General features: G+C 38.6%; 1 protein-coding gene across 3 annotated transcripts in view; it reads right to left on the reverse strand.

Moving 5' to 3' along the window:
- Positions 1-22,266, reverse strand: part of INSC (INSC spindle orientation adaptor protein) — a 137,576-nt gene that overhangs the window by 89,175 nt on the left and 26,135 nt on the right. For all 3 annotated transcript variants that reach the window (XM_027889883.1, XM_027889884.1, XM_027889885.1), the window contains exon 2: positions 3,838-3,931. In XM_027889883.1, the coding sequence (XP_027745684.1) occupies positions 3,838-3,890 (53 nt within the window). In that variant the 5' untranslated portion in view covers positions 3,891-3,931. The remainder of the gene's footprint in view (positions 1-3,837; positions 3,932-22,266) is intronic.

The raw sequence follows: 22,266 nt of genomic DNA on the forward strand, positions 1-22,266 counted from the left end.
GACAAACATCATTTGTCAAAACATCAATTAATACCAAATACAAACATCTCCCTGGTCCTCAAAGTACTGACCTTCCATAAACACCATCAAAACATCCCATTTAAATAATTAACATTGCTCCTTGTTTGTATGTTAGTTTAAGTTATAACCTCCAGAATCATCTTTAATTTCTGAAGCTGTAAAGATGTTTAGACAGTAGATTAAACAGAACAGCAGTGTTGCATTTCTGAAGATTAGAAAGACAAATTCTCTGCCCACTTCAAGAATAGCCCAAATTTCAAGTTCTTTCAGCAAGATTATTGTCTTTCTCCAGTTTGTTTTTGTTTGCTTCATTTTGGTTTTCCTTGGTTTTGAAGTGGGGATGGGGTGGGTGATGGGTTTTTGAACCTAATTTCCATACAAGACCTTCATTTATTACTTAAAAAAAATGTCTAATTATACTGTTTCTCACAATTGCAACACTGAACAGAACATGTAATCCAAGAAGCAAAAACAGCATCCTATTTCACTTTTGGTTGTGAGTACTCTCTCTTTTATTGAATGACTTCAGACTCAGCACTCCAAGTGTTGAATTTACCATGCAATAAGAAAACCATGTCGATAATGAAAAAAAACGTGTATAGTTTACAACTTTAATTTACAGAAAACACAAAGTTCAGTGACCTTTTGTTACACGGGAAGAGGGGCAGGGACAGAACAGGTTTTATTCCAGATAGAAAAGCCAAGGTAAAAGCTCACCAGAAATATAGAAAAACAATACCAATAGAAAGATATGAGGAAAGGGTAATGACATTTTCCAAGAGCTATACTAAAAATACCTCCTTCAGAATGGGGATATGTGCATCTCTAAGGAATACATTCACACTTCACGTGCTCTAGTGAACTGGTGATCACTGATAAAAAGAGATAATTTTTATGACTTGTAAAATGCTTTACATAGGACTAACAGCTTTTGGAGAGTAACTAGATCAGTCTTTTATAAAAGTGATCCATTACCAGTCGTTTTCTCTCCTAAGAGACAAAACCATCAGTAAGTTCCTAACTCACTGAAATAGAAAAGAAAGTTTCTGAAACAATAACTTGTGTTTTTCCTCAGGATACTTTTCAATACTGATTCCATAGCGGTCTAGATGTCAATTACAGAAAGGAGGTCTGCCAGTATGTCAGCAAACCATTAGCACTGTGACTCAGTACTCTAGAGACTTTCCAATACAAGCCGTAATTTCCCATAAAATCTGAGGAAAGAGTGTAAACAACAATTCATGCAGCACTGTAGTTTGGTTTAAGGCCCCAATTCTAAATTCCTTAAAAAGTCACAATAACTTCTGACTTTAATGATTGCTGTGGAAACACTTGGAGTCTGATTCCATGTGTACGGTACACTTTTCCTATGGATACAGATATTCTTGCTTGAGGATGTTTTTACTTCTGAAAGATTCTGACCTAAACAAAAGGCAAGACACAGTCCTGGTGCTACAGAGGACTGACCCTCTGTCGAATTTGTGTTAAATTTTTGCTGTGACAGGACACAACAACACACACCCTCAGGTTAATTCAAGCCCCTTTTCTCAAACAGCAGGAGCATGAACTGAAATCCTGAGATAGGCATACATCCCAGGCTTGGATATATTAATAATATTTGAATCTTGTTATTTTGAAAACTCAGTCTTTTTAAATTCCCTTTAAACAGGAGCCATGTTACTCCTTTCTCTAACCCAGACAAACCATTTAATCTCATAAAAATTCCATTTCTTTGGAAAAGCTATCATATGGAATGGGTTTTGTTGGATTTTTTAGTAATCAAGAAAAACACTTTGTACGACTCTTGAACTTTATTTATCTACCCCATACTGTGTTCTTTCTGCTTAACTCTTAGGGTAAAACCACTTTTTTTTCAGTTCCGTCCCTCTCTGTGACTTCACCTCTCTTGTCTCTGTCAACTTCAGTCTGCCCATCTGTTACAAGGGTTTTATCTGAAATAATACTCATTGGCAGGAAAAGAGGTTATCTTTCAAAAGAGACACAAAAATAAGAGCTTCTTAGTTTATTGGGGGTGGGTTAGAATATTTATTTCTTTTTAAATTTCACTACAGAGAATTGCCCTGCTGAGTCAAGCTGTTTGTCAGAACGTAATGCTCGCTACAGGGAGCTTCTCCAAGTCACTTCTTGTGCTAAGATACATCTCAGTGCAGGGTCCCTGGGAGGTGGTATGGCTTTGTTCACGAAGCATGGCAGAGCTTTGCTCCCCTGAACACCGCACACAAGCAGTTTTCTTCTCTGGAAGTTGCTTGCCTACGAAATTCAGCGCTTTTCAGTTCTGTGCTGCTGTTATCTTTAAGTGCATTATTCTTCCTCCACATTGCCATTTGCTAGCACAGAGAGCCTCCAGCTAATTTCCCCCATTTATGTATGGGTAATCCTGCCACCATCTGCCTGGATCAGCCCTTGGCCACCCACAGGGTCTATGCCCTTGGTTTTAGTTGCAGACAGTTTTCTACTAATAGAAGAGTCTTTCACTGCCCCAGTTGGCTATAACAGCTTCTTTGACTTTTGATCCAGGATTCAGCTTGTGAAACCCATTAGTTATCACCAGGAAATTAACCTGGATGTCTGACACCTTATCTGACCACTTGGTTAGCCTGAGTATTTCCACAGCAAAGTCATTAGCCTGTCTTCACTACTGTCTGCATCTGAAATGATCTTCCATGGCTTCATCCCATAGAAGAAAACTAAATTAATAAGTAAAATAGAACATTTCATTGCTATTTATACTAGTCCGCTTCATGTTTCACTATTCAGGATTCTAGGACTCACTTATTTCCAAAGCAAGTTTAAACTAACAACTAATGAACAGGGAAAGTTGTCCTGGAATTCAGTATCCCCAAACTTCATTCCTCCATATAGTGTTTCTTCTAGAAGAGAATTTATTCACATGGTTTTACTGTGATTGTGACTTTAATGGTGTTATCAAAGCATCTGCTGGAAGACTCAGGTAGAGAAACATCAAATTACTGACAAAGAAACACATCACATTTTGAGACTGGATATCAGGAACCAGTTAATTATGATAAAGAATCACAGTGTGACCTGAAGAAAGAAGAGTGGAAGAAAGGCTGAAATTCAAAACTTTTTCATTTCTGATTTTATTCCTGCATTCAGCAGCCCCACCTTCCCTCCCTTTCCCAAGATAAAAACAAAAACACCCCAGCTGTGCCACATATGAAGACTCTAGATTATTGTACTCTTTTTTTTTTTTTTCTTTTCATGGAACATCCATTATGCTAGAAGCAAAACTATACTACTTAGATACAGCTACTAGATGCCAACCGATAGATTTTTTTAAATCTGTTGTTTAGCAGAGTCATCAGCATCTCCAGTCCCAACAAGGCGACACAGATTGGAGAGATTATGCTCTAGCCTTCGTATCATTACCATACCTCTATATCTACATCAGAAGTCAGCCAGGATAAAAAGATTCATATTTACAGTTTTCAGAAGTATTCACAGAATGCAGCGAGTTCCAGGGAACTCCAACATGACAAAGAACTGATCCAGTAAACACAATCACATCTCTACTGCAAACACAGTTGTCCTTTTAAAACGATGGCTGCATTTTCACTGTCATGATTTACCAGACTTCAGCTACACAAATTTGCAAATACCTCAAGAAATGCATCCCAGATTTCCACATTCATTCTCAACGTTTTATAGGAACATTACCTGTTACTGAGTTTAAAAATGAGGTTTTAAACGTCCTTGGGTCCTCAAAGGAAAGTGAAGTTACAGCCTCAGAGGCATTTAATCACTCAAATCCGGATGATAGAGTGCACCACTTACCGCTGAACTGGTAATGAAAGGGGATCTAAGTGGTCCTCGCCCTTAAAAGCCATATTTATCCTCTTCTTATCTGCACTTCCCCATAGGCTGGGATCTAGAAAGAAAACAGTTATTTAGTAAACCTAGGGAAACTCAGGTCTCTTCATGCATTACCCTACTCATCTGTAGAGATTGCTCATTAAAAGCAATTTCAACAGACTTTTTTTCCACAGACTACCCCAGAACTCCAGCAGATAACCAAGGCCCTTAAGTACATTTCATGGCATAAGCAACAAGGTTTGCATTTCCTGAACTTTCTGGACTATTGCACAGGTCAGAGCCATCTGGGCTGAAAAATAAGTTATTATTTAGCCTCATTTATTTTGTAATAACTTGAACTCGAGAGAAAATCTACTGAGTATTATTGTAATTCTTCATGTTACTGGGAGGAAGATTATAAGAGAGTGTATGCTCACATGATTTCAGGATCATTTAGTACTATATTTACAGAAAGATTCTTGATGTCTAAGCTACCAAAGTATTAATCCCATCCATGTTAAACAACTTCTTTTTTTATCCATTAATGCTACACATACCTCCTCCATATTTTCCCTTTATACCCACTGACCAATAGGTGCATCCAAATATTATTGTACTAGAAAGAGATAAGAAAGGAGGAGAGAGACTCCTCATTTTCACAAAAGGAAGGGGTGCTGTCTCCTTTCCTCTTCTTTTAATTAGCCTCATCCTATAACCCACTACACACCAATGCATGTTTGAAACAAAAGCTGTAGAGGATTTTTTCTGCCAAAAGAAGTGAAGTCATTTGCACTCACCCACAGGGCCACAGAAAACCAATGCAAAATATTTGAAGAAAAAGATTAATCCACGACTCATGGAAAAAAAGGAGTAGATGAACTAATTTGGACGAGGAAACAGAAACAGTGGGGAAATCATGGTTTCTTGGACGTAAAGAAAAATCTGGGATCAATCAATCTCACTCCTGGAGATAATACTTTACACAGGAAATTACTGCTGTTTGTGTCACCAGCTAAGGTAGAATGTTTTTGATGTAGCTGCTAGTGAAATTCTGCTATTTGGTTACTGGCTACATTCTGCAAGTTGAGTCAGCCAGCATCTAAGATATTTGCCACTACAAAGTGCTCTTAATTGCCACAGAGTGGTCCTCAGCATCTTTCCTAGCAAACCATCTCATTACTAATGCATGTCCTTGTTTTTTTTCCCCAAGATCTCACAAACATCATCCTGAGTACCTCAAAGTATTACAATCAACATAATGTGTTCACATGCCATGTCCACTATTGCAGCAGATTGCTTTTGTAATGGTGTCGCCTGTGTTCCTGCCTACACCCCAGATTTTCCTAGGAATAAGATGTATGGACTAAAAGAGTGAAATATGGGAGAAGAATCTGAAAGAAAAAAAAAAAACAAACACCAATAATAAAAAATAAAAAAATAATAAAAAAAAAAAGAGAGATAAAAATAGATAGTTTAGTTTAAATGTTACTGACTTCTCCATTTTAAAAGGATTGCAGGTATTAGATAGACTGTGACTGAAAGTTCATATGCCGAAGTATGCAAATGTTAGTATGCATCCTTCTGCTCCTAGATACACCAAGATTTGAAAAACAAACTTATTATTGGTCTTTTTTATTCAAAGCATTTAGCATATGACGGAAAGATTTCACTAACAACTATAATAAATCAGCTATCACCATTTATTTTCACTAGCAGAATTTTTTAACTTTTTCAAAGATATTTAAGATCACCAAAGATAAATAATCATATAATCATGTTTCCCAAAAATAGCCAAATATCACAATTATCAGTGTCTTCCTTTGAAGGAGATACCCTTAATTAAAGCTGAACACGTCTGCAGAAAATCTTAATCTCCAAGATGAAGTTTTCCCTCCTGAATCTTATCATGTAAAGGACCAAGAAAATAAATCTTTCAACCTACAGAAATACAGACTTCATGGGACACTAGCCATCTCTTTCTGCTCAGCATCAGACTGGGATTTACCTTCTTATGCCACCAACACTAAATCAACAGCTTCCCTCTGGCAAGCTAAAGCTACTTCACCATTAGCTCAGCCTACCAACAATTTCTAACATACAAATCAAAGCCACCTGCTTGTACTCCATTACCTGTGATCAGTGACATAATGTACACAGACATAAATTAGATTATTGCATGTCACTGTTCCCTATAAATTAGAAACCTGACAAAAATGCAAGTTTTTATATGCTGTCTTCCCGCAAAACACGCTTTTATATTATGTCTGAGAGCCTCTAAAAACATGATCAACTCCTACTTAGAGTTTACTTATGCCCCAGGAACAATAACAAAACACATAACAATATCTTAACCAGACTGTCTGGCTCAAGACTATGATTACTTATTAGCTCCAATCTTTAATCCCAAGGTAATGTTGGCAGCATGAGAAAATGCTCTCTCCAAGCACCTGGCACACTGCCAGAGGACCCACAATACCCCCAAGACTACAAAAGAAGCTGGAGAACCAGTGACTGCTATGGTACAGGTTTCTGGTCCTGCTTGGAAAGGCTCTACCACATGCTGGGCACTTATTGTGCTCAGTGGCAGATGTTCAGTTTTCAGTGTTCTCATTCATCTTTCTGGGTATGACCAAGAATTGTACTTCCTAGTAAAGACTATAAGAGGATAGACGAATCCTTTTATTTAATTTATACTCCTTTTTACTCAAGTCCACAATGCAGTGCTGAGCTCTAGTCAGCACTCCTAAAAGGAATGTCCTCTCCCACAACTGACCATGTAGATGTTATGTGCGTATATACATACACACACATTTATTAAGTATATGCATACTAAAAGGTAACATCAGTAGAGTTTTGCAGAAGAGTATTATTTCCAGTGGGTTCTGTGGCCACTAAATAGGCTCACAGTGGGTCAGAGATGCTGTTTAGTTAAACCTGTATGAAAAAAAGAAAAAAAAAAACACCACTTGTATTTTGAAATATTGGTGATTTCGGTACAACTCTGAGGAACACATTGAAATAATAAAATTGTATAATTGGACTATTATAAGGCCCTTTATTTAACACCTTACATTGGATTTCACATAAATAGGTGTCTGTACACAGACTCTTATTTCAATTATAAATTATGACTTGTAATTGGTTTGATTCTTATGGCAGAGAGCAGTGTGTGTGTGTGGAATTAGATGTATTCAAGGCAGCTGCCTCTATGTCCTGCATTTTTGTATTAACACCGGATCAGATTTTAAGATGGTATTTCCTCATGTTTACTGGATAGATGTAGATAAGCAGATCAGAAACATCCTTTCGATCCCATCTAAGACAGTCAGCCAAAAGCTTCTTTCAGAGCTGGGCTTCATAAGAAGACAAAAGCATCACACCTGAAACAGCACGTAAGCACTACTGACAGAAAAAGCAGTGTCAGTAGAGGATGTGGCCTTCATGACCAATAAATGAATAAGCAAACAAATAAATAAATAAATCAAACACCACATGACCAGGAAGAGGGAATTTGCTTATATACAAGCCCCAGGCCTTGCCAGCAACTCACAGAGAGAACTAAAACCAGTTTTTAAAAAACTGCTAAACCAGCCCACCAATAAGTTAAAGAGTCTCATCCTGACTTATGCCACGCTTGGCAGCACCCTTGAAAGCCGTGCAACACCTAATTAGTAGAGTGATGCAGCTGGAACCTGTTAACCCACTTGTTCCACAACAGAAGACCTCTCCTGCTTTACAAGAACTCCCTGCTGGGAGCCTCCTCTTGCTCAAGTTTGTTTAGCATTGGAGAGCAGCTTCTACAGTGCCACATGGCATTTTAACAACCTATGAAAGATGTTACTCCTGCTAGGTAAACAAATTGTAAAATCTTGTAAAATCTCCCTGTGTAAATTTCTTCTCCACCATTTAACATGTTAGGTTAACAAGCTAGAAATTAGGAGAATTTCAGCAGTCAGGCTTCTGTTAGAAAAAACATCCATGACCAAAACTATCATGGTAACAACATGTGAAATAGGTGGGACTCACTGTTTTCTACTACTGATGGCCCTAAAGTTCTTTATCACAAAATGGCCCTTAATAATTAAGCCCTGAAACTTCACACAATTGAATTCACATTTTTGAGCTCATTCATGCCCACCTTTTTAAAGGCTGAAATGAAAAGGCAAATCCATGAACTATCCCCACTCCCCTTCCAACCCCTAACATCATAATTTCAACACTAACAATGTGTTAAAATAAGGTCAATCAAGAGCATCATTTCTCTTTCAGAAAAAGTCAGAAATCCACACACTTAGCCTTTCATTATTAATAATCATTTGAATTAGAAGAGCATGCTATCTATAATCAATATAGTTAACCTAAGAATAAGAAGTCATTAGCTAAAAGTCATTTCAGACTAGATATCACTTGATTAATATGAACAGTTCCTGTCTGTACTAAAGTACAATCTCTGTTCTGCCAAACAGAGCCTGCCCTTACTTTACAATTCTGGGAGTCTGGGAATCGTTAGTTATTATTCTCCTGTACACAGGAAAACTGTTAATGGAATGCCACAAATCAAATTAAGAGCAAAATTCTGACAGCATTTATGTGATAGGTCAGAAAGTAAATATATATATTCTGTCCTTCAGCAGCACACCTAGAACATCAGAAGTTTTTCCACACTAGCCCTTTGTGGTCTCAGGATCCCATGTCATTTTGCACTGTAAGAGTCTTATATAGACATTAATTAATTGCAATAGTAAAAGCCACCTCAGAATTAAGCTGGGTGTCACAAATCTAAGAAAGCAAAAAACTAGGAGCAAAAATAATAAAGAGCCTTTTAAATGATGCATTACAGTGTGTTGTATTACCGTGGGATCACACACGCAGATCTGTGTGCCACACTCCTAGAATACCAAATTAAAACTGGGAGAGAAAGATGGGAACAGGCACTACCTATGGCATCATTCATAGTAGCTGCTCTTGCACAACCAGTAATCAAAGAGGAAGCACTGCTGCCTTGCACTTCAAGTACTATGTGAAGAGTAAATTCATTTTCAATTACAGAGAATTTTATTGCATATTTCTTCCCATCTTTTCTCTCTGCTTTCTGCATAGAAAAGATCTAATTTTAAACAAGACTATCGTGGACAATACCTCTTAACATATAATAAAATGCTTTATTTTGGAAGGCACCTTAAAGATAATCTAGTTCCAGCTGCCCTGGGTTTGGGTAGGGATACCTTCCATTAGATAGGTACCATCCACCGTACCTTCTATTATCTTCCATACCTTCAGATTTCTGAAAGCCTCATCTAACCTGTCCTTGAATATATACATGTAAAAAAAAATATATATGTAATACATACTTATTGACCTCTGTTTATTTAACTATATTGTATTCACTTATATTTTTATTTGTAAAAAAAAAATCTCCTTTTCTTATATATTAATAACAAATTTCTATTATATTAAATTTTTTAAAGTATATGTTATAATACATCTATGAGGGAGGTATATATCTATATCTATCGCCATCTAATGTAGTTGTTCTTGCAAAGAGGAGTTTGTGCTACTGCTTTTGAGATCAGGATATTTCTCATTTTATCCTTGTTCTACTCACACCTTGGAAATATCCATCAGTTTGGAGCAGGATAAATTTTTAATTCAGTTCAAATAGGTCATCCTGAAAGCTACAGATGAGGAACATTAGTGTGTAGATCCTTCAGGGTGGAAGAAAAGAAAACCTGAAATCAGTCCCATTTCTCTGCATACAGAGTTTAGCCCTCCTTGAACATGTATATTTTTTTCTTTTTGATCATCATAAGGCAAAGCCCTGATTTTAAAGCAAGAGGTGTTGCTCATTCCATATCTTTATTTTAGTAAGTGGATCATATGGAAACACACTTGGAAGATATGACCAATGCAATTAGCACTGGCAATTGCATTGGGAGGGAAAGCACAGATGCATATTTACCCAGGTAATCCAGTTTTCTCCAAGATTAGGAATGGAGAAGATCTATCATCACATACACGACACAAGTCCTTTTGCCAAGGCATGAGTTTTCTTACAATACATCTTTAGCAAATTTCCCATTTAGATCCAAAATCTCTAGAAAGATGGAGTTTATCGTCAAGGACTACATTATGAAAATATTTAATATAAGCAGATAGAGAAGGGAATAACAGATTTTATGATTTCCTTTCTCCCAATCCCCCTTGGAAATATATTAGGCAACAGGTCACTAGAATAATCATTTGGCATCTTTTTTTCTAATCTTATCAAAGTCTCTAAAATCTCCCCTTCTGAAAGGGACACCCCAGTTTCTATAGATGGCAGTATTATGGGAACAAAGAGGCTAGTGGTCACATTTCTAGAAATTAGCATTTTAGAGGCAGTTGCACTAGAAAAGAATTACTTTTGAGGTTCAGGAACTGAATAATAGGTGTCAAGTTTGTGCACTGTGGAGTCATATTTTATCTTTAATGTAATGCAGAATAATCACCATATAGAAGTGTTTATTCGTTCTCAGAAAGCAGTAATGCATGTTGACACCATAAAATTCTTAAGGGTACAACTCATGGGCATTTACACTTTCCTTGCTTTCTGACAGATGTTATAGGGCTTTCCTACCTCCTTAAACCAAACAGCCTCTTCAACATCACCTGCACCAACACCAGTCTTAATCAAAAACAATAGGGGCACCCCTGTTCCCGGTCACTTGGGTTCAAAGATATTTCCAAAGAGAAACAGATAAAACAGTCTTTCACCCTCTGATTTGCAGACCAGCTCTCTTCACAGTGGATTGCTCTCAGCCATGGCAGTTCCTGCACCTGTGGCCTCTATGTGGCACCAGAGCTTTCCCTTCCAAGATGCCCAGCTGCCATCAGGCTGAAGAACAATTTCCTTCTGTCTCTTCCTTCCCCACCACCACTCATGTCCCCAAGACTAGACACAATGCAGCAATCAAGGACACATCAGCTGTAAAATCAGCACCTCATGGACATGGCTCTGAGGGCCCCCACTCTGTCTATGAGGGAAGTCCCACCTGATGGTTCCAGACAGCCCTGAGATGAGCACAAGACCAGCAGTAGAATCCAGCCCAGACCCCACACCAGGGCAGGGGAGGGGTCTGCAGCCCCAAGGCTGACCTGAGGAGGGGTCTGTAGCCTCCATGGGGGAGGGACTGAGAAGAAATCACTGTTGGTCTCACCTCAACCTTCCACATCTCCCTGAAAGTAAGGGCAGCTGAGACCAGCACTGGGGCTCCCCAACACTTCCCCCCCTGCCATGGACAGGGGCACATTTTACTAGATCAAACCCCCATTCAACCTGGCCTTACCCACAAATTCTCTGGGCAACCTGTTCTAGTGCCTCACCACCCTCACAGTAAAGAATTTCTTCCTAATATCCAATCTAAACCTGCTCTCAATCTAAAGCCATCACCCCTTGTCCTATCACTACATACCTTTATAAAAAGTCCCTTGCAGCTTTCTTATACGTTTCTTTAGGTACTGGAAGGCTGTTCTAAGGTCTCCCCAGAGCCTTCCCTTCTCCAGGCTGAACAATCCCAATTTTCTCAGATTTTTCTCATGAGAGAGGTGTTCCATCCCTCTAAATCATCTGGCCCTCCTCTGGACTCACTCCAACAGGACTGTGTCCTTCCTGTGCTGGGCATCTCAGTCTGGTGTTAGAGATCCAAATTTTGTGTTGATTGGCATTAAACTCCCCTGCTTGGGTCTTATTTACCCTGACACCATGGATTTTATTTAGTTTTCTCAACAGCAGGCAGGACCTTGTGTCCCAGTATCCATGTGGAGAAATCAGAAATAAAAGAGCTGCTATTTCAACCAGCCATTGTGTAGAGTACAAAGGAAAACAGAAGGAGATTTTTTCACCTTAGGTTGTGTAAATGTTCAGCTGTACAAGTGGGGACTATGCTGCTCATAAGACATGCCTCCAGAAAACCATAATTTTCTGTTATTAGCAGGAGTTTTACAAATGTAATGAAATTGCAGCCAAGATTCATAATTTCTCTGACAAACATGCAAAAATTTCAAAAGCTTCTTGGAATTAAAATATATTAAAAAATTCTTTTCCTGTTGAAGCAGGAAATAGAGAAACAAATGATTTATCCAAAGTTAAATATGATGCAAGTACAAACTGAAACAAAATATTCCAGCGTTCAATACTGTAAACAAGTACATAGAGTAGATAACACTGAAGTTAACAACTTCAAAGGGAAAAGAACAAGGACCTACTCAAAGAACTCACTTCAAGGAAACATGACAATAATATATTAGTACATCTCAGTGTACAATCCATTTTCTGTAATGAAAAGATTTCATCTTAATATCCATTCCAGTTAGTCAGACAAGGAGTCTAAAAGACATTTTTATTTACACTGATATTCCTCTAAAGAAAAAAAAAATCTGACATTTCAACAGAGATGAGCAAAACAATATTATTAACTCAGGTCGCAGCCCACACTAGCCAAGTCTCTATTGGAAGTATCACAAGGCATTACATGGTAAACAGTGGTGGTATTTTCACAATATTTACCAGCAGTGATTAAGTTTATCATTTTACAGAGTTAATATCAAATTGCTCTTCCTTTTGTCATAACAATAAAAACCTTAAAAACAGTTTCAGATCAGTACAGATAGACACACATTTATCTAAAAGTTAACACAATCACAAAAGGCAAAGAGTAGCTTCCTGTAGTCATTGAACCACCTCTCTACTTGAATTACTAATAAATTTGCTACTTCTATTAATGAAATTCAGCATAATTTATTTCACCTTTTCTCTCTACATTGAGGAAAAGAAAAATAAAGACAGAGAACTACAGAAAAGTTAAAATGGAAGAAAGTAGGTAAGAGAGATCAAAGTTATTGCCTGCTGAAAAGGTAACTCAATAAAAGGCAAGAGCAGGAGATTCAACTGGGCAACAAGCATGAGATGAACCAACACACACCAAGGAATGTTTTGAACACATGTGGCTGAACTACATTTTTTCAAGGATTCGAGCTCTCTGAGCAATGATTCCCCTCCACTAGGCTATCTTCATGCTGATCGCAGACCCTATCTTCAAGCCTGCCTCTTCTAGATAGACACAGCAAATCTAGCAGACAAATTTCCTAAAGGTTGGGGGGGAATAGTCTGACTATATGTCAAAATTTGAGTATAGTTTCTATTTCTTGCTTTTTTTCCTTTAGTAAGCTCCAATTAACAATTCCAGAGAGCCTGTCAGCAGAACTATGCAGTCAAGTCATTATAATTTTACATAAAGAACAAGTAATAAAGCAGCAGTGGACTTTTTCCTGTTTGTAAGGAGAAAATACTTCATTTATATTTTTGAACCACTGCCAAAGAGTATCCACTCAGACATTTTCTTCTTCCTCTGTCCTTTGCACAAAAAGTGTGGAGGAGCCAAAAAGCTGTAGCAATAACACAGACAGGGAATCCCCAGCAGGGCTAGAGGCAAAACTGCTCTGTAGGATTATTCCGGTATTTGGTGTCTCAGGAGTAGGTGTAACATGAGCAGAGCACATCCAGAAACTCCTAGCACAGCTAAAGGCTGCACACATTAGATTTGAACCAGAGATCAAAGTTATGTGTTAGAGCAGGAAGTGCAAAGCCTACTTCAAGTAAACATGCTGCAGTCATTCTTTATGTCATGAGCACGCCTGAGCCTCCACAGAGCTCCAGGAGGACAACAAATAAAAGTTCCCAAGTGCTATTACCTGATGTAATGGTAGTTTTTGTTAGAATCATAGAATATCCTAAGTTGGAAGTCCAGCTCCTTGCCCTGCCCATGACAGCCTCAAGTATCACACCATGTACCTGAGAGCACTGTCCACAGCTTTGAACTTCTTGAATTCTGGCAGGCTTGGTGTTGGCGGTCACCTCCACAGGGAGTCTGTTCACCTGTTCCAGTGCCCAACCACCCTCTGGGTGAAGAGCCTCCTCCAAATATCCAATCTAAACCTCCCATGATTTCCCTTGGGTTCTGTCACTGCTCACCAGAGAGGAGAGATCAGTGCCTGCCCCTCCTCTTCCCCTCATGAGGAGGAGGCTGTAGACTGCAATGTGATTCATAGAATATGTTGAGTTGGAAGGGACCCATAAGGGTCATTGACTTTAACTCCTGGCCTTGTGCAGGACACAGTTTTCTTTGGAGCATGTGGGGTTTGTATTTTTTTTGTTGATGATGCTGTTAGTTTTGGTTTTTCAACGTTCCCCCCCTTCTGAATTCATAGGCTGAAATTTTAGTGTGGAAGAGCCAAGGAAGAGAGCACAGGCACCAAAACAATAAGAGACATAAGGAGAGGAGCACTTTTTGTTAGCAAGTGAAGTTTGGATGCTGATGGATGTACATATGAAGAGCTATGCCACACCCGAGAGCTTGCAACATTAATGGCCCTGACAGAACATAACTGAATGCTCTTTTCCAGAAATATGTCTATCAGTGAAAAACTTGCACAACTAAGGATTCAGTGAAAATGGGAAAGCTCGCTCCAGTGTTTACCACTTGCGTTGAGTGCAAGGACAAAAAATACCAGTGTAGAGCAAAGAGGGCTTTTTGTAAGGCCTTCGGGATTTTGCCTCTTGTTTAAAACCCAGCCATGCTGAAAAGTCAACAGCACGTCCCATCAGTTTGTAACAATACTTAGTAACATGCTTTGTAACTTTGCATAACATGGCCCCATTCCTACAGATTTGGTAACTCGGTAGGGACCTGTGAAGTTTCATTTAAAAAGTGACTGCGTGTCACAGTACCTTTAATTACTAAACCCCCAAATTTGGAAGGTGCACAGGTTATGACCTGTGTCTGCTTTCGCAACGGTAACTCCCTAATATGTAGTATTATACAGGAGTTCAACAGCTTCTCATTTATCAACTGCACTACAGTAACTGACTGTGCTCCTCAGCTGATGTCCGGTAACCCATGACGCAAGGAACTGGCACACAGGTCTTGAGTACACAATGAACTACTACACAGTCTGTTCCAGGATGGCTGCATTGTTTGTCCTCATGATTTTCTAAAAAGTGATATTGAAAGAAAAGAAAAATTATCTTTTAAACAGTACAAGTCTTGTTGCAGAAGAGGGCTAACGTTTTGATAAAGATTTCCCTTTATTATCATGCAGTTGTAACAGTTTGTGATGGCACAAGTAGACACATACACTGCAGTTAGCTGGAAATAAAGGTCCCAGAGCCAAGATTTGCTATTAGCAGCCAAATTCAATGAATTCCTAATCATTAGGTTTACGAGTGCTCAGATTCCAGACTTCATTTTTCCTCCCCGTAGAAAAATATAACAGTGACCATGGGGTTTTTATTCTCAACTTTGGCTTGAGCTTTGCAGTTATTTATGACTATTCCACAGAACTTTGTTTCCCTGCAGGTCAGACAGATGCACGTTAGATTCACATTTGGAAAGCAGTCTGTTCATTCCTTTCCAATGCAAGTCTCTGCACTACTAACACTCCAGAGACATAAGACTGGTAAAAACAAAGAAATGCAAAAATTCTCCATGAACTTCCATTTCAGCAGCAAATGCACCAAAATACAGCAGAAATCACATTACTGATCCATTGCCCTGAAAAGTTCAGTCTTCAGACTTGTATCTGTTGTTATCTGTGATGTGTGGACTGTGGAGGCTATCTCCCATTTGCAGAAGTAGCCAAGTAAACTCCAAATCCCTCCAAAGATCTCATTTCCCTAGTAAATTACAGGCATTTTTCCACCTACCAGCTCTAGAGATAGTCTCACCATTTAGAGTTTCATACATTTCCATTCTCCATGATCAGCTTCAGAAAATCTCTTATTTCCTTACACCCATCACCTACCAACATTGCCAGCATAACTGAAGGCAAAATTGGCCTCAGCAAGAAAACAGACACGTTCTTAACCCCTCAGGGTGACAGAGTGTACATTTCACCTAAAAATATGACTTCCTTTATTTTCAGTGTGCCTAAGTTTAGAGATGCTATCAACAAGCCAACATTTACATCAGCTGGACCCAAAGAACTGCCTGTGCCAATTACACTTACAATTACACCATTATACCAGTAAATACTTAAGGGTCAGGCATGTCAAATAGCTTGCTAGGTATTGCCAATACTTATCCACTGATGTGCCCAGTGCCTTGGCATCCAAGAGGAAGGATCTGCCACCTGAGCAGTCAGGTAAAAAAATTTGCTCCAGTAGCACATAGTTTTTCCTTAGATACGTATTATCTGGACAAGACTCAGAATGGAGGTTTCAGGGAAATACCCCGTGACCTCTCTCGGTGCTCAGGTGAAAGAACAGAATCCTGGAAGCATTCTCAACTATATTCTTTACCATGACTGGAATGTTACACAGGTAATTTGAAGCTTGTGTCCATTGCCCAGCTCTGGTAGCTACTGTCAGTATAGACCTCAGTGTCTGTCCCCCAAACTGTCCCCAAAAGCAGAATCAATAGCTGTACAGCTGTCCCAAAAACTGAAGCATTTTTATTTATTTAGAGTGCTGTGACCGGCAACATGTACATGCAAGGAAAAAATTAAAATTATACTGCAGTGCTAAATGTAAATCAGTTCTGAGTCCCAGCCACCTAATTCTCCATTAAGATATCAAAAAACAGATTCTTCTTTTAATTTAATAGTCTTCTAAAAGAGAACCCAAGAAAATGTTAAGCATTACTCATGGTAGATCTACAGGACAGAGCTTTCTACTCATGACTCATCCAATAAAAGTGAAAGCAGTTCATAAGCAAATTCTGAAAAGTTTTAAAGCACAAGATGAATTTACCTTAAAAAAAAAATTCAGTAAGATGGGGTGGAAAAAAAAATTCACTTACAGGAAACATAGGGCAGTGGTTACATCAAGGGAATGAAAATACAGACATCATCCTGCCTTCCACAACAAAGTTTGTCACCATCTTCCTCACAACTACACAGGAACTTATTTAACCTCACTCCATATTCTGAAGTGATGGTGCATCAAATTCTTCAAACTCCTTAGCACAGTTACAGATTATATCTGCAGTGGGGGTGGGGAAGTGTGCCTTTTTATAGCCCTTGAACCTCAAGGTAATTTTACAATATCATCTCAAATTTAGTTCTAGGAACCGAAGACCACATACATGTGAGAGTGGAATGCCTAAGGCAGAGAAATAGACTTTAGAAAAAATGTAAAGTGGTTGACTACAGACAGGAGGTGACCGAGAGGGGAATTCAGTAGCAAATAAACATGGAAAAATAGGTGAGGAAGCTTAACATCTGAAAGCCCCAACAAAATTAGAAGAATAAAACTGCAAAGTCAAAATCAGATGGGAATTGCTTTTTGTAAAACATGTCCCACTTGTTCCCACAAAGTCACTGTGGCTCAGAAGCTGGTATTCCATAGCCACAGGATGGTTGAGGTTGAAGGGACCTCAGTAAACTTCGAAAGAAAACTTCTTATGGATAATACAAAATTACCAAAGTTAATTTTTAAATCAGCTCTCGCACCTCAAGACAATCACTGTTTGTAGTGAATCTTCCTCTTGAAATGTCCTTGAAAGTTTAGTTCCTGATTTAATAGAAGACCAACCTTTTCCAGAAGAACAGAAAACTGAATGGAAGAACTAGATGGGGCCAGGAAGAGTCAATGAGAAGAGCAAATACATTAAAACACCCAACAGTCCTGCCACTGAGTTCACTGGTGAAAGAAGCCAAAAACATATTGTACATTTAGGAGTTAAGATTGACTGGGACCTTTCTAAAATTGCATATACAAAATATCAGCTTCTGCAAATAATTGTCAGGTCATATACCCATAAATGTCAAGAAAACATATTTATTACCTGCTCATCTTACTCATTCACAGAACAGAGCCAGTATTAGTCAGCACAAGTAGCTGCTTGCAAGCAAGAAGACTTCAATCATTAAAGAAAGGATGTAATTAAAACAAGGGAAATCCAAAACACAGTTATACCTACCAATCATGTCATATAAATTGTACTATTTTATTCATTAAAAATAAAGCTTTGAAACAAAGATGCCATATTTTATGCAAGTTCTTGATTACCTTTCTGCCGAGGAAGCATGTAATTTACAAGAAAGAGGACTTAAAGCTTTAAGTGCCTCTGACTTAATTCAGCATGCTGTATTGATGGTCCCATTTAGATGATTCCATTTTAGGCCCCTCTAACGCATTAAAGGCATGACTTACTCACATCCATTTGGCTAATGATCCCCTACTGCTCTAAAGTAAATGACAGCTATTTACAGTAAATTATTCAATTAGATAGAGGGAAGTGCAGTTTTCATTTTATATTGTTTGACACGGCAAAACAGAAGTGTGCAAGAAGGCAGGTGGGGCATTTTAATCTTTCAGAATCAATTGTTTAATCCACAGCAAGAGAATAAATATACGCCACAATGCTTGTAAGCATCAGATTTTTCTGCAAACCTTCTAAGAGATACTGAATGTTGCAACTCCAGGTAATATAATTCTGTCAACTTAGAAAGTAAGTCATCATACAATGCAAGGAAGGCTAGTAACCAGCATCTCATAGAACTGCTTTATTTTAGGCACAATTTCAAGTAACAGAAAATGACCTCTTTCCTTATTAAAAAACAAACAAAAAACCACAGGACCATATGCTAGAAGGATACAAAATTTCCATTTAAATAAAAAGTTAGGCATGAGCAATTCTCAATCCCATTTATCTGTAATGGGATATATACTACTAAGTGCCTATTTCACTTTCCAAAACAGGACTCAATGTCCCAAGACATTTGGAGAGCGGGGGATTTTTAATTTATGAAATCCCAAGACAGGACAACCCAGATGCCCTCACAAATGAAAAGGGGGATTCAGAAGAATAACCAAATAAAGAACAAGTTAGAGAAGAGCAGGTTGGGACTAAAACACAGCCCAGAAGAAGAGAGAATGATCACACTGAAATAACTCTAAAATAGTCTTTGGGGATCTCTTTACATTCTTCTGTTCTTTTCAAGGTGCTGAAGGGTGTGCATCAGCACATGTTACAATCCCCGTTGTATACACTCTAGTCTGATCACACACCTGGAGCAAAAAGCATGAAGCCATGACCTGCCTGTCCCCTGTAAAACCCCCGACTCATAAGAGGAAGTAAATGAGAAGTTCTCACTATTACAGACAGGAACATGAAGTCCATGGTGCAGGAAAAGCTACTGTGCATGCTAAACCTGCCAGTAACCACGCTGCACACAGTTCTCAGGCCTCTCAGCGTTGAACACAGAGGGAAAGAAGAAAGAGGCGATTTGAGTGAGCCCTCCTCACCAGCCCTGATTTTGGAGAATTTCTGTCTTCCGCAAGCCCAGAATGTCTCAGAACAAGTGCCGAGCACCCCAAATAGAAGAACACTATCCTCTGGCTAACCTGCCAACACATTTAATTTTCTACAGGCAGAGGGCCAAGTTCAGCAAGCACAGTTCCTGCTGAGCTTAATGGGAGCTGTACTTGCCTACGCCAGCTAGTGGAGGTTTGCTGGGGGACTGCAAGCAACACGCTACAGAAAATACAAGTGTAGCCAGCTTCTGTATTCAAAGGGTATATCTGAATGGACTACTCCCTTCTTTTTCTTTTTTTTTTTTTTTTTCAATTCTTCTAAAGCTGCTGGCACAATGAAACCCTTCTTACTCTTAGCGTGTATTCACTCACTTCCATGAGCAAGGAGTCCAGGCTGGCTGCTTGCAATGATGAGTTTAGCCAAAAGACCAGCTTACGACAACTAAACTGTTAAATTTAACAGTCATTTGGTGCCTTATAGCCAAAATTGCTGGTCAGATTGTTCAAAAGACATCCTAAACATAACTCCTGAATTCCTAAGAGAGGTCTGTATTTCTATGGCTCCAGATCCCATTTTCTGTAACTCAATACTTATTCCTTATTTTGCTAGTTACTCTCATCCTCTTATGAAATATGTATTATTTTAATTTCTAGCTCTACTAAACCCAAATATATTAAGCAAATTTCAGCCCAGATTTTCAGTGACTCTAAGCTATGCAAAATATGACTCCATTGTTTACAGAAACTCAAAACCTCCCTCCCTTTGAAATACTTTTTAGATGCTATAGTAATACAAGTAATAGTAATAACAGTTCTAGACTTAAAAACAATACTCTTGTTTTTTCAGTCCCTGGTGGCTACTTCTGCTTGACCTACACCTCTTCATACAATGTCTTCCTTGTCCACCCTCCTGCTCTCAGACTAAATATACTACTATCTGCTGACATTCCCCTCTGGTGCACAAGGAATTGGCTTGGGCTTATATCCTTTAAACATGAGATGATCTTCTGAAACATTTCCCAGTTAATTTCCAATGATTTTTTACCTACCTGAACAGCACTGAGTTAAACAAGATGGCAAGCCAATCCTTCATCTAGTAAAGAGTGAAGAACAATGACAATACTTTTCATGGCAACTGAAATCACCCAGTAAACCTAAATTAAAAAAAAACAAAACAAAAACCCACAGATGACAAAACCCACAGATAATGTAAATTTGGATCCACATTTTTAATAATTTAATTTGCTAAAATAGACTTATGTACATCTAATAACTAACTTTTATATTTTTCTTGTCCCAAAATCCCCCCAGACAGCCAAACAGGAGAGGTCAAAGGAACTGAGACATTCAAGGTACATTCCCAGCAAAGTTGCTATACATCATAACTACACCAATTAGTATTGAAAAAGGAATAGTGAGTGTACAAAATATGCATAATTCTGAGCAGTTTTTCAGAACAGGCTGCTTGAAATAGAAAAAAGTTAGAAGGCACTGAAGTGGAAGAGGCAGAAGGAGTCAATGTTGCACTTCAGTTTTCCCTGAGCTCTTCGCTTGCCTTTCCCTGGGCCAAGATGTAATGGGTACATTAGCTGTCCAGGCACTTGGTGGGAGTACAGCTCTGTGGGCCACTCACACCAGCAGAGACAGCACAGCCAAGCTGGCCTAATAATATGTCCATACTCTTGCCAAGAAAATGTAGGAGTAACTATTGGAAGGAATGACTTGGCCCAAGATGAGTCACTTGACATCATCTCCTTGCAGATGGTATGGACAGGAATGTTGAGGCTCACAGCTCCTGTGTCCTCATCCCCATTGACTGCCAATCCCTCCTGTCCCAAGCAGGAGTTCATACTGTGCCCTGTCCACACTGTGCACAAGGGCATGAACTGCTACAAAGGAACCTGATTTACTTGTATTATTTACAAAGCACCTGAACATCTCTTGCAAAGAGGCAAACCACAGTGGAATTATCCCAAAATACCGTACAATTACCCTCCACCTTATGCAGCTGCACTGTATTTGCATTAACACTACAATTCACAAAAATTACAGGTCAGCGGCACACATCAGCTAGAAAATGGCACCATGATTAGGTGGCCCAACCCTGCTCACAGAGCAAAAAGCTTTGCTTAGTTTTTTTTTTTTGAGGCTTTTTTCCCCCCTCAAAACCCTTGACATTGTTTTCTAGCTATGGCAATACTTAGATAAATAAAAGAACAGGCAACATTTCCACATGAGATGTTGAATATGCCACCCTGTAACAGCCCTTAATTTCATAATTTGTACATGTTTAGATTTTTAAAATTATATAGAGAGTATTTTTAATAGAAACAAGCACAAAGTAGAACAAGTCCCTGAGGCTTTCCAGGTCTCCCACAGTGTCAGGAGATGTTTACTACATCTCTGCAGAAGTGAAGTCCATCAATTATTTTTACATTTTCTCAGTGGCCAGAGGTCATCTTCATTTCCCAAATCCTACGAATGCTCTCCAAAGTCATAACCTTAGAAGCTAGAAATGGGAGAAGCAAGAGCATTTAAACACAAGAAGAGTGTAAGAAAATAGACATGAAAGAAAAATCTGCTCTTGGGAGGTACTTGCATTGAAAAGGACCATGACCTGGTCTGGAAAATAAGCAAAAGAGGATGCATCATGAAAAAGTCTTATTACACCCTCTGCTTCTAGCTCAGCACATCAGTCTGTGTTGGAGACAGTAAGTCCCTGGCATGGGGCAATGCTTCAACGATGATGAGAGCACATTTTAGACACAGCACAGTGTTCCATTTTACTCATGTATCCTTCAACCAGACAATTCACGTTGGCTACGTTTTTCTTTTGTAAATCAACATAACTTGGCTCTTTAAACATTGCTTTTGCTTTTCCTTCATTTAATGATTTCTCCAGAAGTGCTTAAAATCAAGGATGTTCTCAGCATTAAATTACAAAATCTGGCATACAAAGACTCAAATTCCTATAAATAGATGAATATCTTATTTTCTGGAATTCTAATCAGCTTCTGCTTTTTATTTCATCTCTATTAGATATCAATCTCTGGAGCATTTTTATGGCTACTGAATATTCATTCCTGATTTTTTCTTTAAAGAAAACATATTGATTAACT

Source organism: Empidonax traillii, unplaced genomic scaffold (assembly GCF_003031625.1).
Source record: "Empidonax traillii isolate 1590-97213 ecotype Southwest subspecies unplaced genomic scaffold, ASM303162v1 scaffold274:size1118153, whole genome shotgun sequence".
NCBI lineage: Eukaryota > Metazoa > Chordata > Aves > Passeriformes > Tyrannidae > Empidonax > Empidonax traillii.